The sequence below is a fragment of the Sceloporus undulatus genome, chromosome 7 (genome assembly GCF_019175285.1).
Source record: "Sceloporus undulatus isolate JIND9_A2432 ecotype Alabama chromosome 7, SceUnd_v1.1, whole genome shotgun sequence".
Lineage (NCBI taxonomy): Eukaryota > Metazoa > Chordata > Lepidosauria > Squamata > Phrynosomatidae > Sceloporus > Sceloporus undulatus.
This window is the reverse complement of record NC_056528.1, coordinates 44,543,622-44,566,173: the sequence shown is the minus strand read 5'-3', so window position 1 is coordinate 44,566,173 and position 22,552 is coordinate 44,543,622. Positions and strand designations below refer to the sequence as shown.

The 22,552-nt window shown below is 40.6% G+C and overlaps 1 protein-coding gene across 5 annotated transcripts in view; it reads left to right on the top strand.

The window, feature by feature from the left end:
• DACH2 (dachshund family transcription factor 2) overlaps positions 1 to 22,552 on the top strand; it is a 321,363-nt gene that overhangs the window by 183,624 nt on the left and 115,187 nt on the right. For 3 of the 5 annotated variants that reach the window (XM_042480323.1, XM_042480326.1, XM_042480327.1), the window contains exon 3: positions 6,427 to 6,498. The exons of the other annotated variants lie outside the window; for them this stretch is intronic. In XM_042480323.1, coding sequence (XP_042336257.1) covers positions 6,427 to 6,498 — 72 coding nt within the window. The remainder of the gene's footprint in view (positions 1 to 6,426; positions 6,499 to 22,552) is intronic. 5 annotated transcript variants of the gene reach the window in all.

Below are 22,552 nucleotides of genomic sequence, written 5' to 3'. Positions count from 1 at the left end.
TTTAGTTATTTATGCTCAGATGTGAGGGCACAACAGTCAAGGATCTACATCTCTATGTCATTGTATTCTTCCATCCCAGCTAGCCAGCTCGGCTTGTATTATTTTATATACAATCCTTGTGTTTCTGGCTAATTTTATGAAACAGCCTGTACAGAAGGGTATGATGGTACCTCTTTCCCATTCCATCCATGGAAGCCCTCTGAGCTGGTAGATAGAAATTCCTTGTGATAGAACAGTGCTGTCCACCACAACTGACATAGCAGGCTAGTTTGAGGACAACATGAGTTGTGTGAAATATACAATTCTTCAAACAATGGGGAACAGAGAGGATGTGATTGTGAAACAGCGGAGAGTCTCTTCCATTTGAAGAGTGTTCCTGTAGAATCTTACAACCAGCATCGTCTCCCTGACCCATTCTCTTATGTAAAGTCAAATGGCAGCTCTAAAAATACTGCGTATGAACCCCACTATCTTCCTTAATCTTATGAAATAACCTTTGGGATTTTTTGGTGTGCTTAGCATTGTAAGGGCATGGGCTAAATGAGAAGGTTGTTAGTGACCCCTTACATCCCAGTCTTTCCAGACTCTGACTGTCTGTAGCAGGCTTCAGAGAGCAAAGGTAACAAATGGCCCCATACAGACAGGCCAAAATAAAGCTGCTTCGGATCACTTTGGAAGTATGCTGTTTACATAAGAGTCCGGAAGCTGTGTCAAAGCCACGCTCCAGTCCTAAGGTGCAGCTTCTGGACTCTTAAGACACATGCATTATTTAAACAGCATACCTCCAAAGTGACCCAAAGCAGCTTTATTTTGGCCTGTCTGTGTGGACCCAAATGACTTCTACACAGAGAGTACTTATCATAGTAAAGAGGATGTAGGTGATATTCAGAAGAGAGTTGTGTTATTAACATCTTAGCATTTCAGCACGCATCTGAAACAAAGGTCTCTCTTGCAATGTGTGGCACACACTCTCTTTGCTCGGCCAAATGTGATTGACTTGGCCTCAGCAATTATGGAGCAGGTGACTAGATTATGCTGAAATCAGGCAGAAAATGTCCTCTTCTGGCTGCTCAAGTGAATCAGTCAAATGATCAAGTGGCAAAACCAATCTGAGGCGGTGGGCCATCAGAGCTGCCGAGTCCAATAAGTCAAGCCTTCGGTTAGTGTGAAATTGTTTCTCTTTAATTGTACATAAGAATATTCTCTTTCATTTATTATGCTTATTTCAGCTAATCTGGTTAGCAAATGTGAATCAGTCAGCACCCTGGACTTGCCTTAGATGTACCCCTTCCTCAGGCAGCTGTGCTGTAATATCAAAGGACCTGTCGCTGCCAATTTATTAAACGTCCAGCCCAGTGAATGACCTACATACCAAGAGCAGTCTTAATGGAGAATTAGTTTTATTTTGTTGCAAAGGAATGGGATAAGGGGAAAGGATGAGCAGAAATTAATATGGGAATATTTCAGAGATAGTAAGTTATGCGGTCCTCGAGGAGAGTGCTGTGGATAGGCTGCTAAAATGACAAATGAATGATCTTATTGCAAATCAAGACTGAACTTTCACTGGAAATGAAGTTGTCTAAATTGAGTTTGTACTATGGATATATCTTGAGACAATGTGACTATTTGGAAAATACAGTAATGCTTGGTAAAGTGGAAGACAGTAGGAAAAGAGGGAGATCGCACTACAGGTGGATTGATTCAATCAATGAAGCCTTGGCCTCCAGCATGGCAGTTTGTGAATGGGATTCTTGGTGTTCTCTCATTTGTAGAGTCACCAAAATAAGAAGATGATGGAAGCAATACACAGAACAGCTATATGAAAGAGTTGAAAGGATAAATGACAGATGGGCAGAAGGATCATACAAGATGAACCCTCAATTTTGGAAAGTAAATATTCAAAATAATTGGGGGGGGGGGGAATAAATCACCAGAAACAGGTGATATACCAATAGATTTGCTACAATCCACAGAGACAGCATCAACTTTATTTCTAACGAAAATCTGCCAACAAATAGGGAAATCAAAACAATGGCCATAGATTAGAAATGATCAACATACATTTCCATTCCCCCAAAAAGAAGACACAAAAGATTTCAGTAACTACAGGATCACCGCATCTATTTTCCATGTAAGCAAAGTCATGCTCTAAGTTCTACAATTAAGACTTCCACGATATATATGGAGCAAGAAATTACAGTGGTGCAAGATGGGTTCAGGAAAGTAAGAGGCACTAGGGATCGCATTGCAAACAGGAGTGCACCAGGGAATTCCAGAAGAAAATCAGCATGTGCGCTATAGACTATAGCAAAACCTTTGACTGCATGGACCGCGACAAACTATGGATTGATCTTGAAGAAATGAGTGCTCCAGTACATTTGATTGTTGCGATGTGTAACTTGTACTCAGGACAAGAGTCAACTGTTACAACAGAATATGAAGAAGCAGATGAAAAAAGCTACTGAAGGAGACAACTGTAGGGTTGGGCTTTGTTGTTTGTTGTTAGTTGCCTTCAAGTCGATCTCAACCCTTGGCGATCCTCTGAGCCCCGCTATCCTTTACCTCCCTACTCAGGTCATTTAGACTCAGGCCTATGGCCTCCCTGGTTGAAACTATCCATCTGGCATGTGGTCTTCCTCTCTTTCTACTTCCCCCCACCTTCCCCAGGATCATTGTCTTTTCTAATGAATCGTTCCTTCTCATGATGTGGCCAAAGTACGGCAGCCTCAATTTAGTCATCCTGGCTGCCCAGGAGAGTTCTCGCTTGATCTGCTCTAGGATCCATTTGCTTGTCTTTTTATCTGTCCGTTGTATCCCCAGCACTTTTCTCCAGCACTAAACCACAAGTGAATTTATTTTCTTCTTATCTGTTTTCTTTACTGTCCAGTACTCACATCTGTATGTAGTAACAGGAAATACAATGGTTTGAACCATTGTAACTTTAGTGTTCACCTGTATATCTTTATACCCTAGGATTTTGTCTAGATCTTTCATAGCTGCCCTTCCCATTCCTAATTTTCTTCTGCTGAGAGGTAGCAAATGACCATTTGCCCAGTCAACCTAATGGAAGGGTTCTTGCTGTCTCTTGTGTCCCTCAACTGGAGCGCGGGGGAGATGAATTCTCATATTGTTAATTGTGAATCATTAATAATTTTTTATCACAACTGTTGTTGACACAGTAAGAAAAATCTGAGGCATCTTTTGTTGCAGTAGGTGGGCACTTTCAGGGCTGAAGCTTGTAGCTTATCTTGAATGAGAAGACTGAATCTGTTCTGCCCAACTTTCTCATGGTCTCCTCTCAACAGTTTCTTTCTAAGCCTCCTTTGGCCTTCCATCAAGAATGTGGAACAAGAAGCCCTCTAGATGATGTGCGACTGCAAGTTCCATCATCCTTCACCATTTGCAGTTCTGGTTAGAGCTGATGGGAATTTCAGTTTAGGGATATCTATAGGGCTGCTCACTCTTCTCCCTTGTCCCCATACTTTCAAGAAGCCTGATCAGTACTCCTCAGCAGGCAGGTTGGCTGACCCCTCCCCCTCGCGTAAGGCGAATTCCGCCTATGCTGGAGCCACATTCACTTGAATGGAGCTCATGCGCATGGTAGCGTGGCAGCATGCACATGCCACAGGCATGCATCCCATTCATCTGAATGTGACACATCACCTCTTGCGCTCCCCGCAGCTTGAGCACGTAAGCTCAAAGCCGCGTATAACGTGGATGCACTGTATCAGTGGTAAACATATCTGCTGAAATGATCAGGCATGCCCATTTGAATCAGAAGCGGAATATATCTTTTTCATATATAATTTATTTAAAGAAGTGCATGCAATAGGAATTGAGCAGGCAGGTTTTCAACAGCTACTCAGCAGAACTCAGTGGAAGAGAGGTTTGTTCCTCATTAAACAACTTGTTGGTGTAGCCTGGAAGGTTGTTAGCTAAACACTCATGAATCCCAAGGCTCTGACCAGCAATGTTTAACTGCGAGCAAAGTGGGCTAAGCCACTGCTCTCCAAAGAAGCCGGTGCACCTGAATCAGTAATCACAGCTTTCCAGTCTATTATTAAATTAACTGCACAGGGATTGCTTCCCCCCGTCTCTTTCCTCCTGTGACTTGATGCATAAATGACATGATTTACCCTCCAATAACTCTAACGTCAGCTCAGACTGTGGCACAGTATTCACGTACCCTTCAATCCCATGACAGATTATTTTTGATTGCCGCCAGAGTTTACAACAGCTTGAAACCATTTGGATTTAAAGGCATCATTGAAATTTTACAGTATACCTGCCTTGTGCAACAGGCACATATTGCTTGGCTCCAAGTTATTATTTTTCCAAAGCAGTGTGGGCTGAATTTAGGAAGGGTCAGTTAGGAGATGGGGTTTGGGATCCATTAATTTAAACCATTCACACACACAAAAAAATGTCAAATTATGCAACTGGAATACAATAAAGTTTTCTTGAGGCGCTTGGGGCCTGGGAGCAACACACTGGTTAAGGATGCAAAAATCTGTTTTGAGATCATCTCCTTTTAGATTTTTTTTAAACTTCATGTCCCTTATGTTCTGAATATGAAAAGTACTTTACTACATTCTCAAAAAATGGAAACAAAAATGTACCCAGATTGACTGGGTACGACCTTTATCAGCATAGAGCAAGAGTATAGCCACAGGAAGGGAATGAGGGACTAATTCCACTCCAGTAAGAATTCTGCCCCACCAAATTAAATTTCCTTTCATTCCTATATTATTATTATTATTAATAATAATAATTTATTTTGCCTTTTCATTTTGCCTTTTCTCTGAAGGCGTAAACTGCATTTCTAAGTGCTCAACTGAAATTTTAAGTTACTGCAAATCTAGAAAGAACTTGGAGACTAAAGAAATTGTGGGGGATGTTTAGTTTGGAGGAGGTCAGTGCCCTCCATTTGCCTTTCCTTGTGGCGGTGGGTTTAATATAAATTCTTCTGCCACTACAGATACAAGCTTTGACTCCTGTGTTTAGAATAGGGATAAGCAACTGTTGGATCACAACTCCTCTAATCCTTTCTCATTGGCCATGCTGTTTAGGGTTGATGGGAGTTGTAGGCCATTTGGAGGACCACCATTTCCCATCACAATCTGGTTTTGCAATTTTCACATAGAAAGTCCATGCAGGGGGCCCTGTGTTTCTGTTTCCAAATGGTTCAGAGTAGGTAAAAACTCCAAAACACATAATACTTGCTTGAGGATATCACTTGACGGACTTGTCCAACCTATATGGACATGCACAGGGTTAATAGTTTTCTAGATTTCTGTTGATTTTATCTATTTTACATTTGTATTGTTTACTCTTAGGAATGACCGTTAAATAATAATTCACTATACAGTGGTACCTCGGGATACGAAATACCCAGGTTACGAAATTTTCGGGATACGAAAAAATCCCATAGGGAATTATTGTTTCGGGTTACGAATGTTTTTTCGGGTTACGAAAAAACTTTTGGTGCTTTTTTCGGCTTTTTCGCACGGAATCGCGGCTTTTCCCCATTAGCGCCTATGGCAATTCGGCTTACGAAGGCTTTTCGGGTTACGAAAGCGGCCGCGTTACGAATTAATTTCGTAACCCGAGGCACCACTGTAGTAGGGTTTTGGGGAGCGGGGATGCTATGGTTTGTTTTGTGTGCAACGTTTGCAATGTTGTATATCTGTTAACCCCAGACTGATAAAGACAGCTGAGATGAAAAGAAATAGAAATGTAACACACACACACACACAAAATGGTAGACCCTAGGGCTGTTTGATGATGAAAAGTGGTTTCACTATCTTAGAAATGAAAAACTCAGCTACTTGAAATGTGAACCTCTTTTCAGTGCAAAGTAGACCCCCGTTCCAAATCGGAATGCATTAATGAGAACTTTATGATTTCCCTCCTGTTTCTACTCCTCAACAGGCCATTATGCAGAATTATATCCAAATATTGGCCCTTCTCAACTGTTCATTACCCCTTACTTTAAAGTCAATCCCAGTGATTTAGCATTCAAATCTCTACTCAGCCATGGAAGCCCATTGGGAAACCTTGTGTGAGACTCTCAGCCTCAGGAAGCCCTGAGATAGGGCCGATGTAAGTTGGAAATGACTTGAAGGCATACAGCAACAAACAACAAGTTTATTTTCCTCCGTCTATGTTCTGTAATTATGGAGGAGAGCTATGCCAGGTAATATTTCTGAGCATCATTCGGCTGAGGAGTTGTAGCATGAACCTTAGGAGAAGAAGGCTCTATAACCATTTCTGAATGGACACATGTTCCATCCCTTTAGAGGGTTCCAAATCTGAAATGACCATCTCTTACTGTTCTGCCTATATGTATATTTAACACAAAATAAAAAAATAGTGTATTCCCATTCCATACTATGTAAATGCTTTTAACAGTGTTTTTCTTTCCAGATTTAAGAACTTTGTTTTTCCCTGATGAAAACCACAAAAAGTTTGCAGAGCTCAAGACTCTTCAAATACAAGGTGTTTACTCCTATTTATATCTTCTGTGACTTAAAACAGTTTTCTCTGCAACATTAATTTTGCTTTGTTTAAGATGTTTCTCTTATTGCTGCCTTTTACCCTTGTTTTCTTTGAGCTTAGTCATCTCTGAGGTTAAAGCTGAGGTGGCTGAAATTCAGTTGGAGATGAATAAAAGAAAATATTTCTTTAGACATTGCGTATAAGAAAGCATTGGTACATTTGAAAAATAATGACTATTCAGGGTAAGGCCTTAAGACAATACAAACTGACAATTCCTGGGACCAAGTAAGGAATTTTGTTGCAAGAGCAACATCTTTGCATCAGTTTGGATGAACCCCTAATTGTTCAGTTTTGCTTTTACCGTGTTTCACATTTTTCTAACCATGGCCAGGATCCAATGGTGCATTTCCACTGGATTCCATTACTGCCACCAGAATCAATGATGGGATCCTCATATGTGCACCAAAAATCTGGTCTGGAGAGCTATTTACTCAGCTTGGATACCAAAGTGCACCACTGAATTTTCTTTTGCGAGAAAGGCAGCATATAAATTAAATTGATTTAAATTAAATAAAGTTTGACCCATGGATTTGTTTAGCCTGTAGCTGCAACAGTTTGCAAATATGACCTGTTCCCTCCCCCACAAAAGCTAATTTTTATACGCATTTATTTGTAATATAGATTTTTTGCTATATATTCATTGTGTCTGGTCTGTGGTACTTTTACAAGCAACGTGTTTACATTTTATACATATTTCCCCTGAAGTAGCCAATTTCCACACACTTTTATTTATATGTGAATATTTTTCTGCAGTCACATCACAAAATTCTGAATTTTGCTCCCAAAATGGGCTGTTGTGGTCTTGGGGACCTGAAATGACTCTAAGGGGTATGTGTCACCCTTGGGCTGCACTTTCCCCATTTCTTGTGTAAGTAGTAAACCTGTAGAGCATACACATATGTAAGTAGTAAACCTGTAGAACATGCACTTACCTGTGTCCCTTCTTTCCCCCACTGTGGGAATTCAACCCAAGTCCTTTCTCATTCAAAGTAAGATTAGGATAAGTTTTAGGATAATAAGCTCTCCTTAGTTTGCTGTCTGTTACACTAACTTTGTTTTCTGAAGGTGCATAAGGTGCAGTGCGTTTAAGGAAGACAGTGGCCAATTGCTAGGCTTTTGATTTGTGTCACTAATAGATGAGTCTGTTAGAACAGATGTGGGTAAGAAAAAAGCCAGCATGGCATGGTGGTTGGACTACACCTCTGGAAACCAAGGTTCAAATTCCCACTGAGCCATGAAACTCACTGGGTGACTCTGAGCAAATCGTATGCTCTCAGCCTCAGAAGATGGCCATGGCAAACCCCCCTCTGGAGAAACCTGGCCATGAAAACCATGTGGTAGGGTCGCCTTAGGGTTGCTATAAGTCAGAAACAACTTGAAGGCACACAACAACAGCAACAACAACAAGGAAAGAGCCAGTGTGGGGGCGTGGTTTGAACATTGGACTATTTTAGAGACTAGGGATCTCTCAGCCATGGTCTCCATTGTTGTTGTGTGCCTTCACGTTGGGTGACCTTGGGCAAATTGCACAATCTCAGCCACAGAAAACTCCATGATAGACTTGCCTTAGGATTGCCATAAGTTGGAAATGACTTGAAAGCACGGGATAATAGGGAAGAGCCAGTGTGGTGTGTGTTTGAACATTGGACTACAACTCTGGAGACCAGGGATCACTCAGCTATGGAAACCTATTGGGTGACTTTGGACAAATCACACATTCTCAGTCCCAGAAAACCCCACAATAGGCTTAGGAGCACCATAAGCTGGAAGCGGTTTGAAGGCACACAACAACAAAAAACAGACACACTATTTGTGTCAGAAATATAGAGTTTAACATTTAATTCAAGGGATAGCATCACTTATGGAGAAGGTACTGGTGCACAATGGGTCTTTGGAGTGTGTGCCAACCTCCTGCTTATAAAAAGGATTTTTTCCATTCATTGCAATGGTGTGTGCCTGTGTGTGTGCCCCCAAGCACTGAATTGAATGGAAACTCCACTTTGTGTTGTAGGGCCATCTGTGAAGTGGAGCAGCCAAAGAGGCCATAGTTGGTTCATGAATGAGACTCAAGCTTTCAAGGTGTCTGTATGTGTGTGAAAAAGTTTGCACCTTTTGGTATCATGTACCTTTGGGTAGCCTATGACAATACACATGACATTATTACTTCTGAGTTCAAGAAGTGAGGTTTTCTTCTGACCCTTGAGATTTAGACTACAAAGCAACCAAGAACAACCCTGTTCTTTAGATTCCAGATGTAGCCTCATAGCATCTGGGTGAAGTCATCTTTGCACCTGTAACCTAAAATGTTCCTCATGTTTCAGCATAAATGCTTTAAATATGACCGCAGCCTATTTCTTAAAGACTTCAAAGCAAGCAAAGCACACTCAGATTGGAAACATGGCTTGTTTATAATTGTTCAGCATTGTGTATATAGCCAGGGGATGGCCACCTTTGGTAAAATGTTTTGGGTAGCCATAGGTAAGAAAAGTGCTTCAAGTGCACACTTTAGAAGAATCTGTGTGTTCGGTGTTGTTCATAAAACAATCAGGAGGGGAACAAAAAAGATATATGCTTTCAAGTAACCTTGGGTTCTGTATTTTTACCATTTTTAGCATCTTATAATTTCCTTCTCGGTGGGTGAGAAAAGAGCATTTTGATAAAGGGGAGGAGTTGTTAATTAAAAATATGCAATTAGAGTGTAAATTGAGAGAAAATACTATTAGTTTTGGCCATTTGTTTATCTTTAGCAAACTATTTTCAGCCTATTATTTTTGAAATTACTTTTGTATTGTAAAAGCTGTAAAGCTGTGTTGGGTGTCAGCACATTCTGTATTCCGTACATATTTGGGTTATCTCCTGGGGACGGAAGGGATGCCATTGCAGGAATAAAATGGAAGCAAAAATTAATTGAAACAATACAATTAAAAAAAGATTTTGTGTTTGTATTTTAATAAATTTTTATCACAAATGTCTTTCAGCGTACAGTTAAAGAAAGTGTGGGTAGCTTGGTAGATTTAGGGTTTTCTCTGGAAACACAGCATTACTAGTGAAGAGAAAGGAATGTATAATTGAGCTTTCATGAAAGATAGTTTTGATGGTTTATGCTTGCTTCATTATCATTGATGGTTGTACTAACAGAGATATAGTGGGTAAATAAACAAACTTAGATGGGATCACATTGTGGGAACGGAAACAGAGTTCCTCCAGATGGATATGTTTGCGAGTCCTAACCCTCAATGCACTCATTCTATTATTGACCTTGCCTGTGGATAGGCATTTGCAGAGTTTAGAACTCTGTACCCCGTGAAATTCATGGGGTTACCATAAGTTGACAGGCAACTGAAAGGGACAAGAAAGATTAAGATGCTCCTCTCCCAGTTGTCCTTCAGGTGACGATTTTCATTGAGATAGGTATTTGGCATCTAATCTGGATTGTTATGGACAGGGATTGGACCGTTGTTGTTTTTAAACCAGCTTCTAATCTATTTTTAAAATGTTTTAACATGTTTATTTTTATTTCATTTTGCCACTGTTGCACACTTGCCATTTGTTGGTTGTATAGGTAAGATGCACCCATAAGAGGATGCTGGCCACAGATGCTGGCAAAATGTCAGGAATAAGCTCTTCTAGAACATGGCCACATAGCCCGAAAAACCCACAGAAAACTATGGATGCTGACCATGAAAGGCTTCGACTTCACGGTGGGGTTAAATGTTCACTGGCTATTTTTCCAAATAGAGAACTTTGATTCATGATAGGGTTGGCTTTGAGCAGAGTTGTATCAGAGCTTAGGAAACTTACTTCTTTATATTATAAATCCCAGAAACTTTCAGCTGTGCTGGATGAGGCATGATTGTCCAAAATGTAACTCCTTGAGGCTCTCCGTTGTAGGTGCCTGAATGTTCATGTTTGAATTTAAACTGAACAGATGTTTGGCCTGAAAGTCCTGAGGCTTAATATATGGTGACTTTGTGGATTTTCTCTTTTTAAATTCTTTGCCATTCCCTCCCCACCAACACAAGTCAGTGCTTCATTGGCACATGCCCTCCAACTGTCCAGATTTGGCAGGGGCAGTCCTAATTAATCCTCTGTCATTCCACTTTTTCAGCTGCCTTTAAAACATCCCAGTTTCTCTTTTGTCCTCTCACTTTCTTCCTTTGTCCCCAGCTGACTTGAATTGCTGCAAACTGAGAACTCAGCAAGGGAGAAAGGTGAGGGGAAGGCAGAACCTCTCAGTGGCAAAAGCAAACTGCTGCTGTAGCCTCGCTTCGCTTTTCTGTTCATCATCATTAATACCTTTTGCTATCTTGACCACACTCTGGCATTGCTAGGCCACAGATCTCCCAGTCTTCATTTCTCAAATGTTGAAGGGTATGCTTGACATATGTTTTGTGTTTGCAACCATTGTAAATTCACAGATTACCTGAGTGTTTGTATTTTCCAAAAAGCCAAAATGTAATCTCAGGCATAGCACTCTGAAAAAGAATTGCACTAATTAAAACTGTGTGCATATACACATATATATGTATATACTCTCTCTCTCTCTCTCTCTCTCTCACACACACACACACACACACACACACACACACACAAAACAACTACCTAAATATTATCACAAACTGTTTACCCTCCCGCCAACAGGAAAAGGAGGAGGATAAAACAATTTATGCTTGCTAATACAATTTCCCATTAAAGCTGCTGCCAGGTAAATTAAAAAAAAACCCTCTCGAAATAGTAAGTAAGTGGGAAATTAATTCAACAGTTTAATCTGGAGCTAATAACAGTTGCAAGCTCTGAAAGAGATTGCTACAGCAGGGAGTTAATTAACAGCTTATTCCCTATTTGATAAAAGTAATCCACTCTAATTCCAGTGTAATTTACCTCGATGTAATATAAAACCACAAGCTGCTTCTGGTGTTGGCACTAATTAGCCTTGTCCTATGGCCATATTGACAATGAAAGTCAGCAATATCACCATCATCATCATCACCATCATTACCATCACCATCATCATCGTCATCATCATCATCGTCATGGCTACAACATACCTCAGTTTGAAGGTGGACTCTGAGATCTTCTAATCTAAAGGCATCACTTCCAGTGTTCATGTATGTGTCTTTTGTCCCCTTCTTTTCCTCCTCTGTTTGAGAGTTGGACACCGAGAATAATGACTTATAAGTGAAAGCAAAGTAATGTCATGATAGCCATACACTGATTGTATACCCTCTGAGATTTCTCTGATGGAAACTGGGTTATATGTCCAAGCAACAACAGAGGGTGGTCACGATGGCAAATGTTATTAATGAGGAAGACCATGTAAGCCAGGAAAGGCTACAGCAGTTTGCTTTTGCATGAGCCTGCTGGGAAGGCCCAGATAATTCCCCCTTTGCCCTGACTGAGTAAACTGAGCACAAATTACTTTTGCACTTTGGACCCAGTTTGCAGCAGAAGACAAACTGTCATTTCTTCAGCTGCCTGTTAAGCAGGCAGGGAAAAAAAGAGAGAAGGAAAATACGTGAAAGAGGAAAAAAGCACTGCACTCACTTTTGGTTTTGACTCCGTGCGTCACTTACATGAAGCTCAGGTTGGATTAACTAGTTGGAAATGTGGACCTCGCCATAATGACAGTCCACTCCCCTGCTTTGAAACGGAGTCGCTCAAAGAGAATGTCCTGTGTGAAGCTTGAATAGCCCAGCTCAGACTTGTAACATGCAAAGCGAGGAGATGATCACAAGTCTGATTTGTGGGGTTCCCTTCATTGTGATAGGTATGATTGCTCCGCTTGCTGAGCCTTTGCGATAAGGCTGGGACAAATGTCCCAAACAGAGATCAGTAGTCTGTGGTTACAAATGTTTTTAATCCTCCAAACACTGGTAGTGATACAATTCAGTAATTGCAGCTAGGGTTTTGCTTTTGTTCCAGCTTCCTTTTGTTCAGTTGTATAGTGTCTGTCTGCCTTTAATGTCTCCAAAGGCTTTCCATTGCTTCTTATCACACACTTCTATCAATTAGACTCAGCTAAGCCGTATTCTCTTACCACTTGCCACTTCCCCACTCTGTGGCCAGCGACCATTACAGAAATTATAGTATGCATTGAAGATAAGTGGACGCGGCGCAGACGTGGTCACCATCAAAGTCCTTAATCATAATTTAAAAAGATGCTTTGAACATTGTATTATTTTGACATGAACGGTAGAAACAAACGCTGTAAGGCATTACCCTATCCAGTTAGTTGTTAGTAACGGTTAAGTGGTGTCATTGTTAGTAGTGGTAATTATTCCTTGCTTTTGTTTTAAATGTTCATTTTGACATTAATCTTCTGTTGGCATTCCATTCTGATTCCGTAACAGACTTTGTTTTGCTTTTCATGAGAATGTTGTATTTCAGAAAAGAGAAAATAGTTTAACCAACCCAGTAGAAATCACATTTAAAGTTCTGTGCTGCATACATTTACATGGACATATGTCCCATTGAACTTAATATCTTTTAAGTCTGAATAATCATGTTTACGGTTGTGCCGCTATTGATATACAAGATCTGGGAGAGGAATTTCACTCATTTCCTTGGCCCAGTGTGGTGGACTAAAACTTGGAAAAGTTACTTTTGTGGACTATACCTCCCAGACTTTCCCAACCAGCAGCGCCACTGCCATATTGCTTGGAAGATTCTTGGATTTTTAGTCCCCAAAGTAACTTTTCCATGCTTTGCAATGATTAGAGTCACTGGGTAGTCTGAAACTGTAGTCCAGAGAAGTTACTTTTGCACATTCTGAAATGGACTCCTGCTGGCAATGCATCTTTTAATTACAGTCTGGTTTGCAATGCTCTACCATTAGTGCTCGTCCAAGACATGCTGCCTGGGGCAAAGATGGGACCCTCTCCACTTAGTATGAGAGTCTTATCCTGAGTTAGATTGTTGGTCTAACTAATCCAGTACAATCAGTTTTAAGAAGGCAGGATTCTTCTTAGACCTCCCTAAATCTCCCATCCATGTTCTGGCAAAGGTTACTCTTGTTTAATTTCTTAAATCAGACAAGATCATGTGCGTTCAGGGTAATTTAATATGTCGAAGCTTACTTCAACAGTGGTACTGGGAAGGATCAGAGTCCAGTTTAGGGGATGCAGAAGAGTCTGTGTGGTAAACAAAGCTGTCCTCCAAGAGAAGGGAATCCCCCGTTATATCAGGTGAAACAGCTGAGGACTGCCACCTTGTGTCACTGTTATGTAGCTGTGCCCCATGGTAGAGCCAGTTCTGCACCTGTGTTACACTTACATACCCTATGAAGCATACCATCCAATTGTCCAGATCTGGCCAGAGAAGGTGTCAATCAATCCTCTGTTACCCCACTTTTTAAGGTACCATACTTGTAAAACATCTCATTTTTTCTCTCCTCCTCCCACTTTTCCCCTTTGCCTTTGGCTTATTTTAGTTTCTACATACCAAGTTCAAAATGCAAAATCAATTTGCAGTCAGCTGAGAAGGGAAGAGAGGAGAGGAGAGGCAGAATCTTGCCCTTCCCAATAGACTCAGGCAAAAGCAAACAGCTGCACACAACCTGTCTGTTCTCCCCCATTGCCATCTTGACTGTACTCTGATATCGGTTGGCCACATATGTCCCAGTTTTCATCTGTGAAATGTTGGAGGGTATGCTAAAGCTAAAAGAAGTTATGGGTTATGGCCTATCAGGTGCTTGATGGCCACACCATTTTTGCATTCCAAACCAAGCAGTGAGAGATATGCCATAACACGGAAGGCTCAACACTGAGTACCAACATGCATGGCTGGTCTATGGAGGGTTTCAATGTGTTAAAAAAGGTTCAGCAAAGGTGTGATCACTGTCACTGGTCAGTGTGTCCAGTTGAAATCAATGATCTCAATAGACAGTATTTCATTTTATTTTATTTACTTCTACCCATTTAGAAATTGGATCAATGATCCAATTATGTGGTGTGTTCTTGGCCCTTATTTACTGACTGAGTATTCTTTTATATTAACAGTTACTTTGCATTTCTCGTAGATTAATGGATGCTTTATATCTCTCTCCTGAACTTTCTGATATCTTGAATGCATAGTAATGAACTGTTGTATCAACCCAGTGCAAGTGGAAACAATTAACTTATACTCTCTTTAAATTTTGTGACGAGGAGAATGCAGTTACGTCAAACAGATACAATTAATTTAACCGTGTCTGTTTTTTAGAACTTTTTTATTGTCACTGTAAATAAAAACTGGATTTCCATGTTGTGCGCAAGCCTGTCCACCCCACTATAAATACCTTTAGAAGTTTCTGAAACAGTTTCTATGAAATAAATGCCTTGGGAACCTGTAAGGAATCTCTCCCCCGTTCAGTTAAATAATTGGCATTCCAGTTTTTACAAATTGTTTAGTTTAAAAGGGGCTGCTAATTGATTTCAAATGCACCGGCTGAAATGCCTTCTTATGACTTAAACAATACCTTTGATTGAAATGCAGTTGGACAAGTCATTAATGCCATTTGATGTCGAATCACATTTTAACATTTTGGAGGAAAAAATGGAGGAGGAGAATTGGTAAAGAGGTGAATCTTGTGCCTGTTTTCAATAGAAGAATAGTCCCCATGATGAAATTACAATGTGCAGTGTTATATCTTTTAAAAAGAAGGGTGCAATCTGGTCAAGTTTAAAGACATTTTATGTCCCGTTGCATTTAGGTGTAGGCTGGGGGGAGTTGCAATGTTATCCATTTCCCTTTTGAAAAATGGGTAAACCTAGAATATTATTCATGCAATATTATTCATTTCCCTTTTGAAAAATGGGTAAACTCAGAAAACCCAGTCAGAAAAATGACTTTGCATCCCCTCCAATTGCCCTGATTTGGCGGGACAGTCCCAGCTAAACCTTCACCATCCCACTTTTTCAATTGTTTTTAAAATATCCCACTTTTTCTGTCCTTCTCCCACTTTTCCCCCTTTGTCCTCAGCTTACTTGTCCTGTTGCAGATTGCCTTACAATGTGCAAAAGTACTTTGCATTCAACTCAGCAGGAAGAAAGGACAGGAGGTGGCAGATTTCTGCACAAAAATACCTTTCCAGAAACATATTCTGGTGTGTGCAAAAACCATGTTTTCTATGCAAAATTCACAACAACCCCACCATTTTGCATGAAAACCAATAATCCTAGCTAAGCATTATTGAGTGTTTATCCCCAATAGGATGGCTACCTGTTGATGAATTGGACACAACACCTATGAATGCAATGAGGGTATGGCCCAGACTGAGAAACCAAATGTGGTTATGTGGAGGTCTGCCTGATGCTCATTATTGAGCCAGATGATCATGCTATGTTGAAAAAACAGTAGTGCTGTCTGACCAGAATGACCAGAAAGTGGGAATAAAATGCTTGAATCCTAGTCTCATATTTTTCACTTTGATGCATACATCCACATCCATCACATTTTAGCTAACGTCTTATTATTATTGCGGCATCCCTGCTCGGTCATGGAAACCCACTGGGTCACACACTCTCAGCCCTCAGAAAAACCTGTGATCGGTTCACCTTAGGTAAAATTCAGAAATCACTTTAACAACAAAGTGTTCAGGACTGTCTGGCCTGAATACCCTAATTGTGGAAGCTAAGGAGGGTCAGCCCTGGTTAGTCCTTGAATGGGGGATTGCCAATGAATACCAGGTCTACAAAAGTTTGTAGATATCCAGCCTGTGTTTAAAAACCTTCAAAGAAACATGGAGTCTCGGTCTTTCGGGGGTTTTAAACAGAGGCTGACTATATGTCAGGGATACTTTGATTCTGTATTCCTGCATGGCAAGGGTTTGGAGTGGATGTACCTTGAGGTCTTTTCCAATTCTGTGAATTTTGGCCCCATACAGACAGGCCAAAATAAAGCTGCTTCGCGTCTCTTTGGAGGTATGCTGTTTAAATGATGCATGTGTCCTAAGAGTCTGGAAGCCACACCAAAGCCATGATCCAGTCTTAAGGACTGAAGTGCAACTTTGGTGCAGCTTCTGGATGCTTAGGACGCATGCATCATTTAAGCAGCATACCTCCAAAGTGACCCGAAGCAGCTTTATTTTGGCCTGTCTGTATGGGGCCTTTATTCTATGAAAAAATATTTTCTTGGCGTTTGCTCCTTCCTCCATATAAGATTGGTTTTGAATGCAGTGTGCCCTATAGTCCCAATAATGTTTCTATTTGTTCCATTTCTACGATTGCTCTTCCCTTCCAAGGGTTTCACTGGGCCTTCGAAACAATCTCCTATTCCCAGTCGACGGTGAAGTCCGTTTCTTTGTGCAGGCAGCCGGGTGTTTTTAAAAAGGGACCTTGAAGGACAAGGTAGTTTATTCTTTAAAATTAACACACGCAGGTGCAAAGCAGATGTGAAGGGAAGCTTTAAAGTGTGTTTACACAGCAAATAATTGCACTTTATTCTCTCCAGTCTTACATTATGTACAGTTACTTTAAACTAATGAATACTTTAAAATAATGACATAAAATAATGAATAAAATATGGTCTTTTTTTCTGACCTGTTTATATTCCCCATGCATTTGTCTTGTATATGCCTCAGACAGCTCAACTGCCTGACTAGATGAGTAACCACCCCCAGCATCTCCTTTAGAGAGCCTTTGTTTGTTCTTATATTTCTACCCTGAAGCAGCTATGTAAAAGTGTATGTACTAAAAAGAGAGAGAGAGAGGGAAAAAGTAGTAATTTAAAATGCAATACTGTAAAAAGCACATGCAGAGGAAGGCGAAAAGAACAAAGCGCAGGAAATACTGCATATATACAGTATATTTATCATATAAAATGTATCGCAAATCTTCAGGAGCTGTAGAAATGTTGAAGGACAGTCCCTGGTCAGACTCACGGTTTAAAGTGTGTGACACTGAAAGAAAAGAAAATGGAGAGGGAAGAGAAAATGTGTTTTCATTAGTGGAAGACAACTTGTTCTCCTTGGCATAATGTTCTTTCAAGACAATGGGGCTGCATCCTCTTAGTGGCTCTTGGACCCATGACTAGGGTGCTGTTATATAAAGCTCTATTCAGCTCAAACCCAAACTATTTGAAAGAGTATGGGGCTTGACAGACTGCCCCGAAAGGGCGGGCTGGAGGGGACCGTTTTTGCTCCTGAGGAAGGCCGCAGCAGCCAAACTGTGCGGCCTCCCTCTGCACCAGAAACAAACAACTAAAAGCAGGTTCTTTTTGGTGCACACAATGGGTGCCATGAGTGCGCCATTGGCACACTGTCACGCATTGATGACGCAAGTGCGGCAGCGCGATGTGCAGACACTGCACCATGCTTGCGTCATGATGGTGGCCCCCATGTGGATGGGAGGCTGCCATGATGGTAGCTCCATTACAAACTAGGATTCGGGAGCATGTGGTCGCTCCACTCTCCCAAACCCTAGTTTTGGCCCCAGGGTGCCATAAAGCGCCCGTCTGTACCAGGCCTATATCTTCTCATATGACACTGCCCAAGCACTAAGGTTGATCCTCACTGCAAGAATAATGCAGTTTGACACTATTTGTAGAACCATAACACAGTGCTGGGAATTGTAGTTTGGTTGGGCACCAGAGCTCTCTGACAGAGAAGGCTAAATATCGGACAAAGCTACAAATCCCAGAATTCCATAGCATTGAGCCATGGCCATTAAAGTGGTGTCAAACAGTATTATTTCCGCAGTGCGGATGCAGCCTGAGATCTTCAAGGGGGGCACTTCTTTCTATCCCTACTTTCATGGTGCATGGTCGGTGAGAACATAGGAGAAGACCTTCTCTGTGGCTACTCCCACATTTTGGATCTCTCTCCCTAGGGAACCCAGGACAGGCCCTTCTCTGTTTTCTTTTTGGTGACACATCAAGAACTCTCTTTTCCAGGAAGCCTTTGGAGATTGATTTTTAGCAAGCTTACTTTGTTTTAAAGTAAGATTTTACATGGGTTTAATTCTATAGCTTAATACTGTTTTAATGCCAACCTGTATGGTTTAATTACATGTGTGTTTATTCAAAGACTGTGTTAGTCTGGGGAATCAATGTGCAAAGGGATCTATCTTGTAGCCCCTTTGAGACTAATGGAAAGAAAGAAGCTGGTAGCATGAGCCGCCGTAGGCTTGAGCTTACTTCCTCAGACGACTACAAAAGCTCCTGCTACCAGCTTCTTTCTTTCAGTTAGTTGCACATGTATTTTGTATTGTATTTCTGACTTGTGAGCCACCTTGACTACCAGTCTGGGAGAAAAGCAGAATATAAATAAAGGGATGGATGGATGGATGGATGGATGGATGGATGGATGGATGGATGGATGCCACTGGCCTACAACCATCTTGACACCAATGGCTTAAATAACTCTGCTCACTTATTTGTGCTGGATTCCTATGATGTACAAGTGGTAATAGAAATGACAAAATACACATTTGATCTCTTGGTTACATAGTGGGCAACTAGTAGATTCACTCCTTGTTCTTACTCTGTAAATGTATATCTAACAGTCTAGCAGGTCTTGAGGTAGGTCAGTAACAGCGATGGATGAAGGCCATATTATTTAATCCTAGCTAACCTCACAGGTTCATAAAGAGGATAACATGAGCATGAACCTTGAGATCTTTAGAGGAAAGACGTAAGTGCTAATCTTGCCAAGAAACCCCCATATTTGCTTGCTGTTCACTTTGGCCAGGAAAGGACACACACACACACACACAAATATGAACAGAAGATGACAATCAGTCATCTGTGAGTGGACTGCAATTGGAAGTTTTGACTAAAGCCAGCTGAGATCCAGATGCACAAACCTCCCTTCTCATCTTTTTTAGCTGTGACTATATGAAATTAGAACAGACAGCAAGTTGTCCTGCTTCCAGCATTCCTGGTGGGAGTTCTGCATAATAGATTACTTGTTTCTGCCTAGATTTACATTGTTTGTGTTTTTAATATATTTTTAAAATCTCATTATTGTTGATGATTTTGTTCATTTGTATGGGGAATTTTCTTCCAGGGAGCAAAAAAGCTAATTTCCTTCAAACAAATCTCTCTCTCTCTCTCTCTCTTTCTTTCCCGAGGCTTCAGACCATGTGTTCTTGCAAAGGCAACCTAATGTTCCAGACAAAACATAAACTATCGCTAGCTCGCTTCTATAATACTGTTTGCTAGCTTAGAATAAGAATATTGTAGGTAGAACAAAATGTTGTTCTGTTGTACAAAAGAGTGTAAGAGAGGATCTTCCCATTTGTCCAAGATGTGACGCTTCTCTTCTGTGTCTTTCAGGTGTTCTGTGCCAACTAGCAATTTATTAATGCAGTTCTAAAACATGGCAATCATCTTTTTCATTCAGGACAAGTAATATAAATTGAGATAGATTTTATTGCAAAAACAAGACGAAACAAAATAAATGCATGAAAAGGAATGGGGGAATAGTTTAAATTGTATGAAAAGAATTGACAGATGTGAGTTACCTGGCATCCAAACACCCTTATATCTGACTTCTATGTTTTCTAGATGTATGTGGATTTCTTGCACAGCATTGCAAGGTCAGGAGCATTCCAGACTCTGAGATTTCAGGATTGAAAGCTGAGGCCTTGGATTGGTCTTTTGTGATGAAGGAGAGGATATTTAGCAAGGAGCTGTGAGCAGGAGAAGGAAACAGGACAAGGGGCCATTTAGCCATAAATTGGGCAGGAAGACAAGGAAAAGTAGGGAATGACAGGACAGGGAATGAGAAAAAAGGGTTAGAGAGTTGAGTGTAAATAAGGAGTTGAGGGCAGGAGGAGAAAACGGATACCAGAGATGAGAAACAAAGAGAAGGAGAGAAAGGTACAGTATCTGCTGAGGTTTAGTTCCAGGACCATCTCTGGATACTAAAATCTGTGGATGTTCAAGTTCCATTATATACAACAGTGTAATGAAATAGAGTTCCTTATATAAAATAGCAAAATTGTGGTTTGCTTTTTGGAGTTTACATGTTTTTAACATATTTCCAAGCCATGGATGCTTGAATCCGTGAATAAAAGAATCCGTGACTATGGCAGGCTGGCTGTAAAATCAAAAATTAAAAGCGAGTTGAGCCAGGAAAGGTTACTTAGATAAGTATGCTAAGCTGATATAGAATACTGGTCAAAACAAACATCTAGCCTTATGCTGGCTCCATATATAGTATACTGTAGCCCCTCTGGTTCAAACAAAGTAGCACTTCTCACTGAATCCCTTCCACACTCTCAACTTCCCTAAACCCTATTCAGATTTTCAATATTCTCCATTTCCAAAATGAACCTGTCCATCTCGTCTTCTCATTTATTTAATCTGCCTGAAATCTAAAGCAGGGCTAAGCCTTGAGATGCCTTGAAATCCAAGAGTCATACTTATGTGTACAGATTGTGCCAATTATTCCAATGGAGGAGCAGATCTGTAAAAAATGAAGTCATAATGACTATGGGTTCCAAGCGCACCCCTTGAGCTTATATGGAGATAGCAGCTTTGCTTGCCATAGATTCTCCACATCTCCAATGTTGCAATTTAAACATATCTCAGCAATTTGATCAAAATTCTCACTTGTATACTTACACTGTGTGGTAATGAACATTTGAAAATATATTCAGAGTGAAAAATAGACATTTTAGCCTATATTCAATCCATACTGAAGATTAGAGAATGCAGAATTAAAAAAATACACAGATTAGTGCGGAAATTACATTAGAATGGAATTATGTGTTAAAAGCATAATGGTGACACAGACTGGAAACACAAAAAACATTTCTTCTGTGGCTCTGTTGACTTGGCTCTTTTGCTGGAGCCAGTTGCTACTGTTCATAGCTTACGTTTGTTAGAACCATTTATCTGTACTTTTGCTATGATTGACTAATGCTTCTTCTGTGCTAGAAGCAGTTGTGCAAAATATGCACTAGAAGCAGTTATGCCAGTAGCCAGTTGGCTGAAGATCCTTTCTTAGAGAGAAGTGTGTTCGGCTCAATGACCTTCTTAGTAATTTCTAATTTTCTCCAAATTAACTAAAAGTCTTAGTGTCGTGATGATAGCTGCCTCTTGGATGGCCTACCACTTCCTTCCTGCAGAGAAATTTGCAGGAATCCACATTTTCCTGAAAGTCATGGAAGATTTTCTCACCCCTTGCTTTAAAGGTGTGGGAGATCTGAGGATGTGGCTCAGAATTTTGCTTTGCTTGCCTTTGTTTCTGCTCTGGAAACGTTCCACAAAAGGGCAGGCCAACAAACAACAGTGTGATTGCTTTGCTATCTGGCTGTTAGTGTTTATTTAGGCAAAGGTGCTTATATTGATGCCTCCATGCCAGATGGTCTTATCCCCTGATACCCCATATAAAATATAATATATAAGCATATGTATCAATAATTCAGCCTCCATGGCATAAATCAGTCATATGGTCTGTCCCAGCAGATGGGGAATGCCCTTCGATTTTCATACTAATAACCTAATTCATAAAACATTATTTTGCATATTTCCATATCATCGTCATGTACATTAGAAGAGAAAATGCTGAGCTCACACCTTTTCCTGCATAATTATGCTGCCGCATGTATGTGGGCATTAAAAGATGGAGAAATAAAATGAGATTCCTACAGTCACAGTTAATGCACAGCAGATTTCCCCAAACTGGGTCCCCCACTGGTGTATTGAATGCCTATATCCATCACCCTCAGTCAGCATGGGGGTGATGGGAGTTGTAGTCAAGGCTAGCCAAAGGCATTTTGCTGCCCGAGACAGAACCCCCTCCCCAGTACATAGTACCCAAAAGCAGATTTGTTATTTTGGCACATGAAGCATACAATAACTCCCCATTCCTGGAAGTGAAATAACAAATGAAATTACATTCTGTTGTCCCATTAAGATATCCAAAATCTGCTGGTCAGGCAGCCACTCCACTCTGCTGCTCTTCAGTTGGAAAAAGCTGATACTAGTGCAGAGGGGCAGGATATAAATTATTATTATTATTATTATTATTATTATTATTATTATTATTATTATTATTATTATTATTATT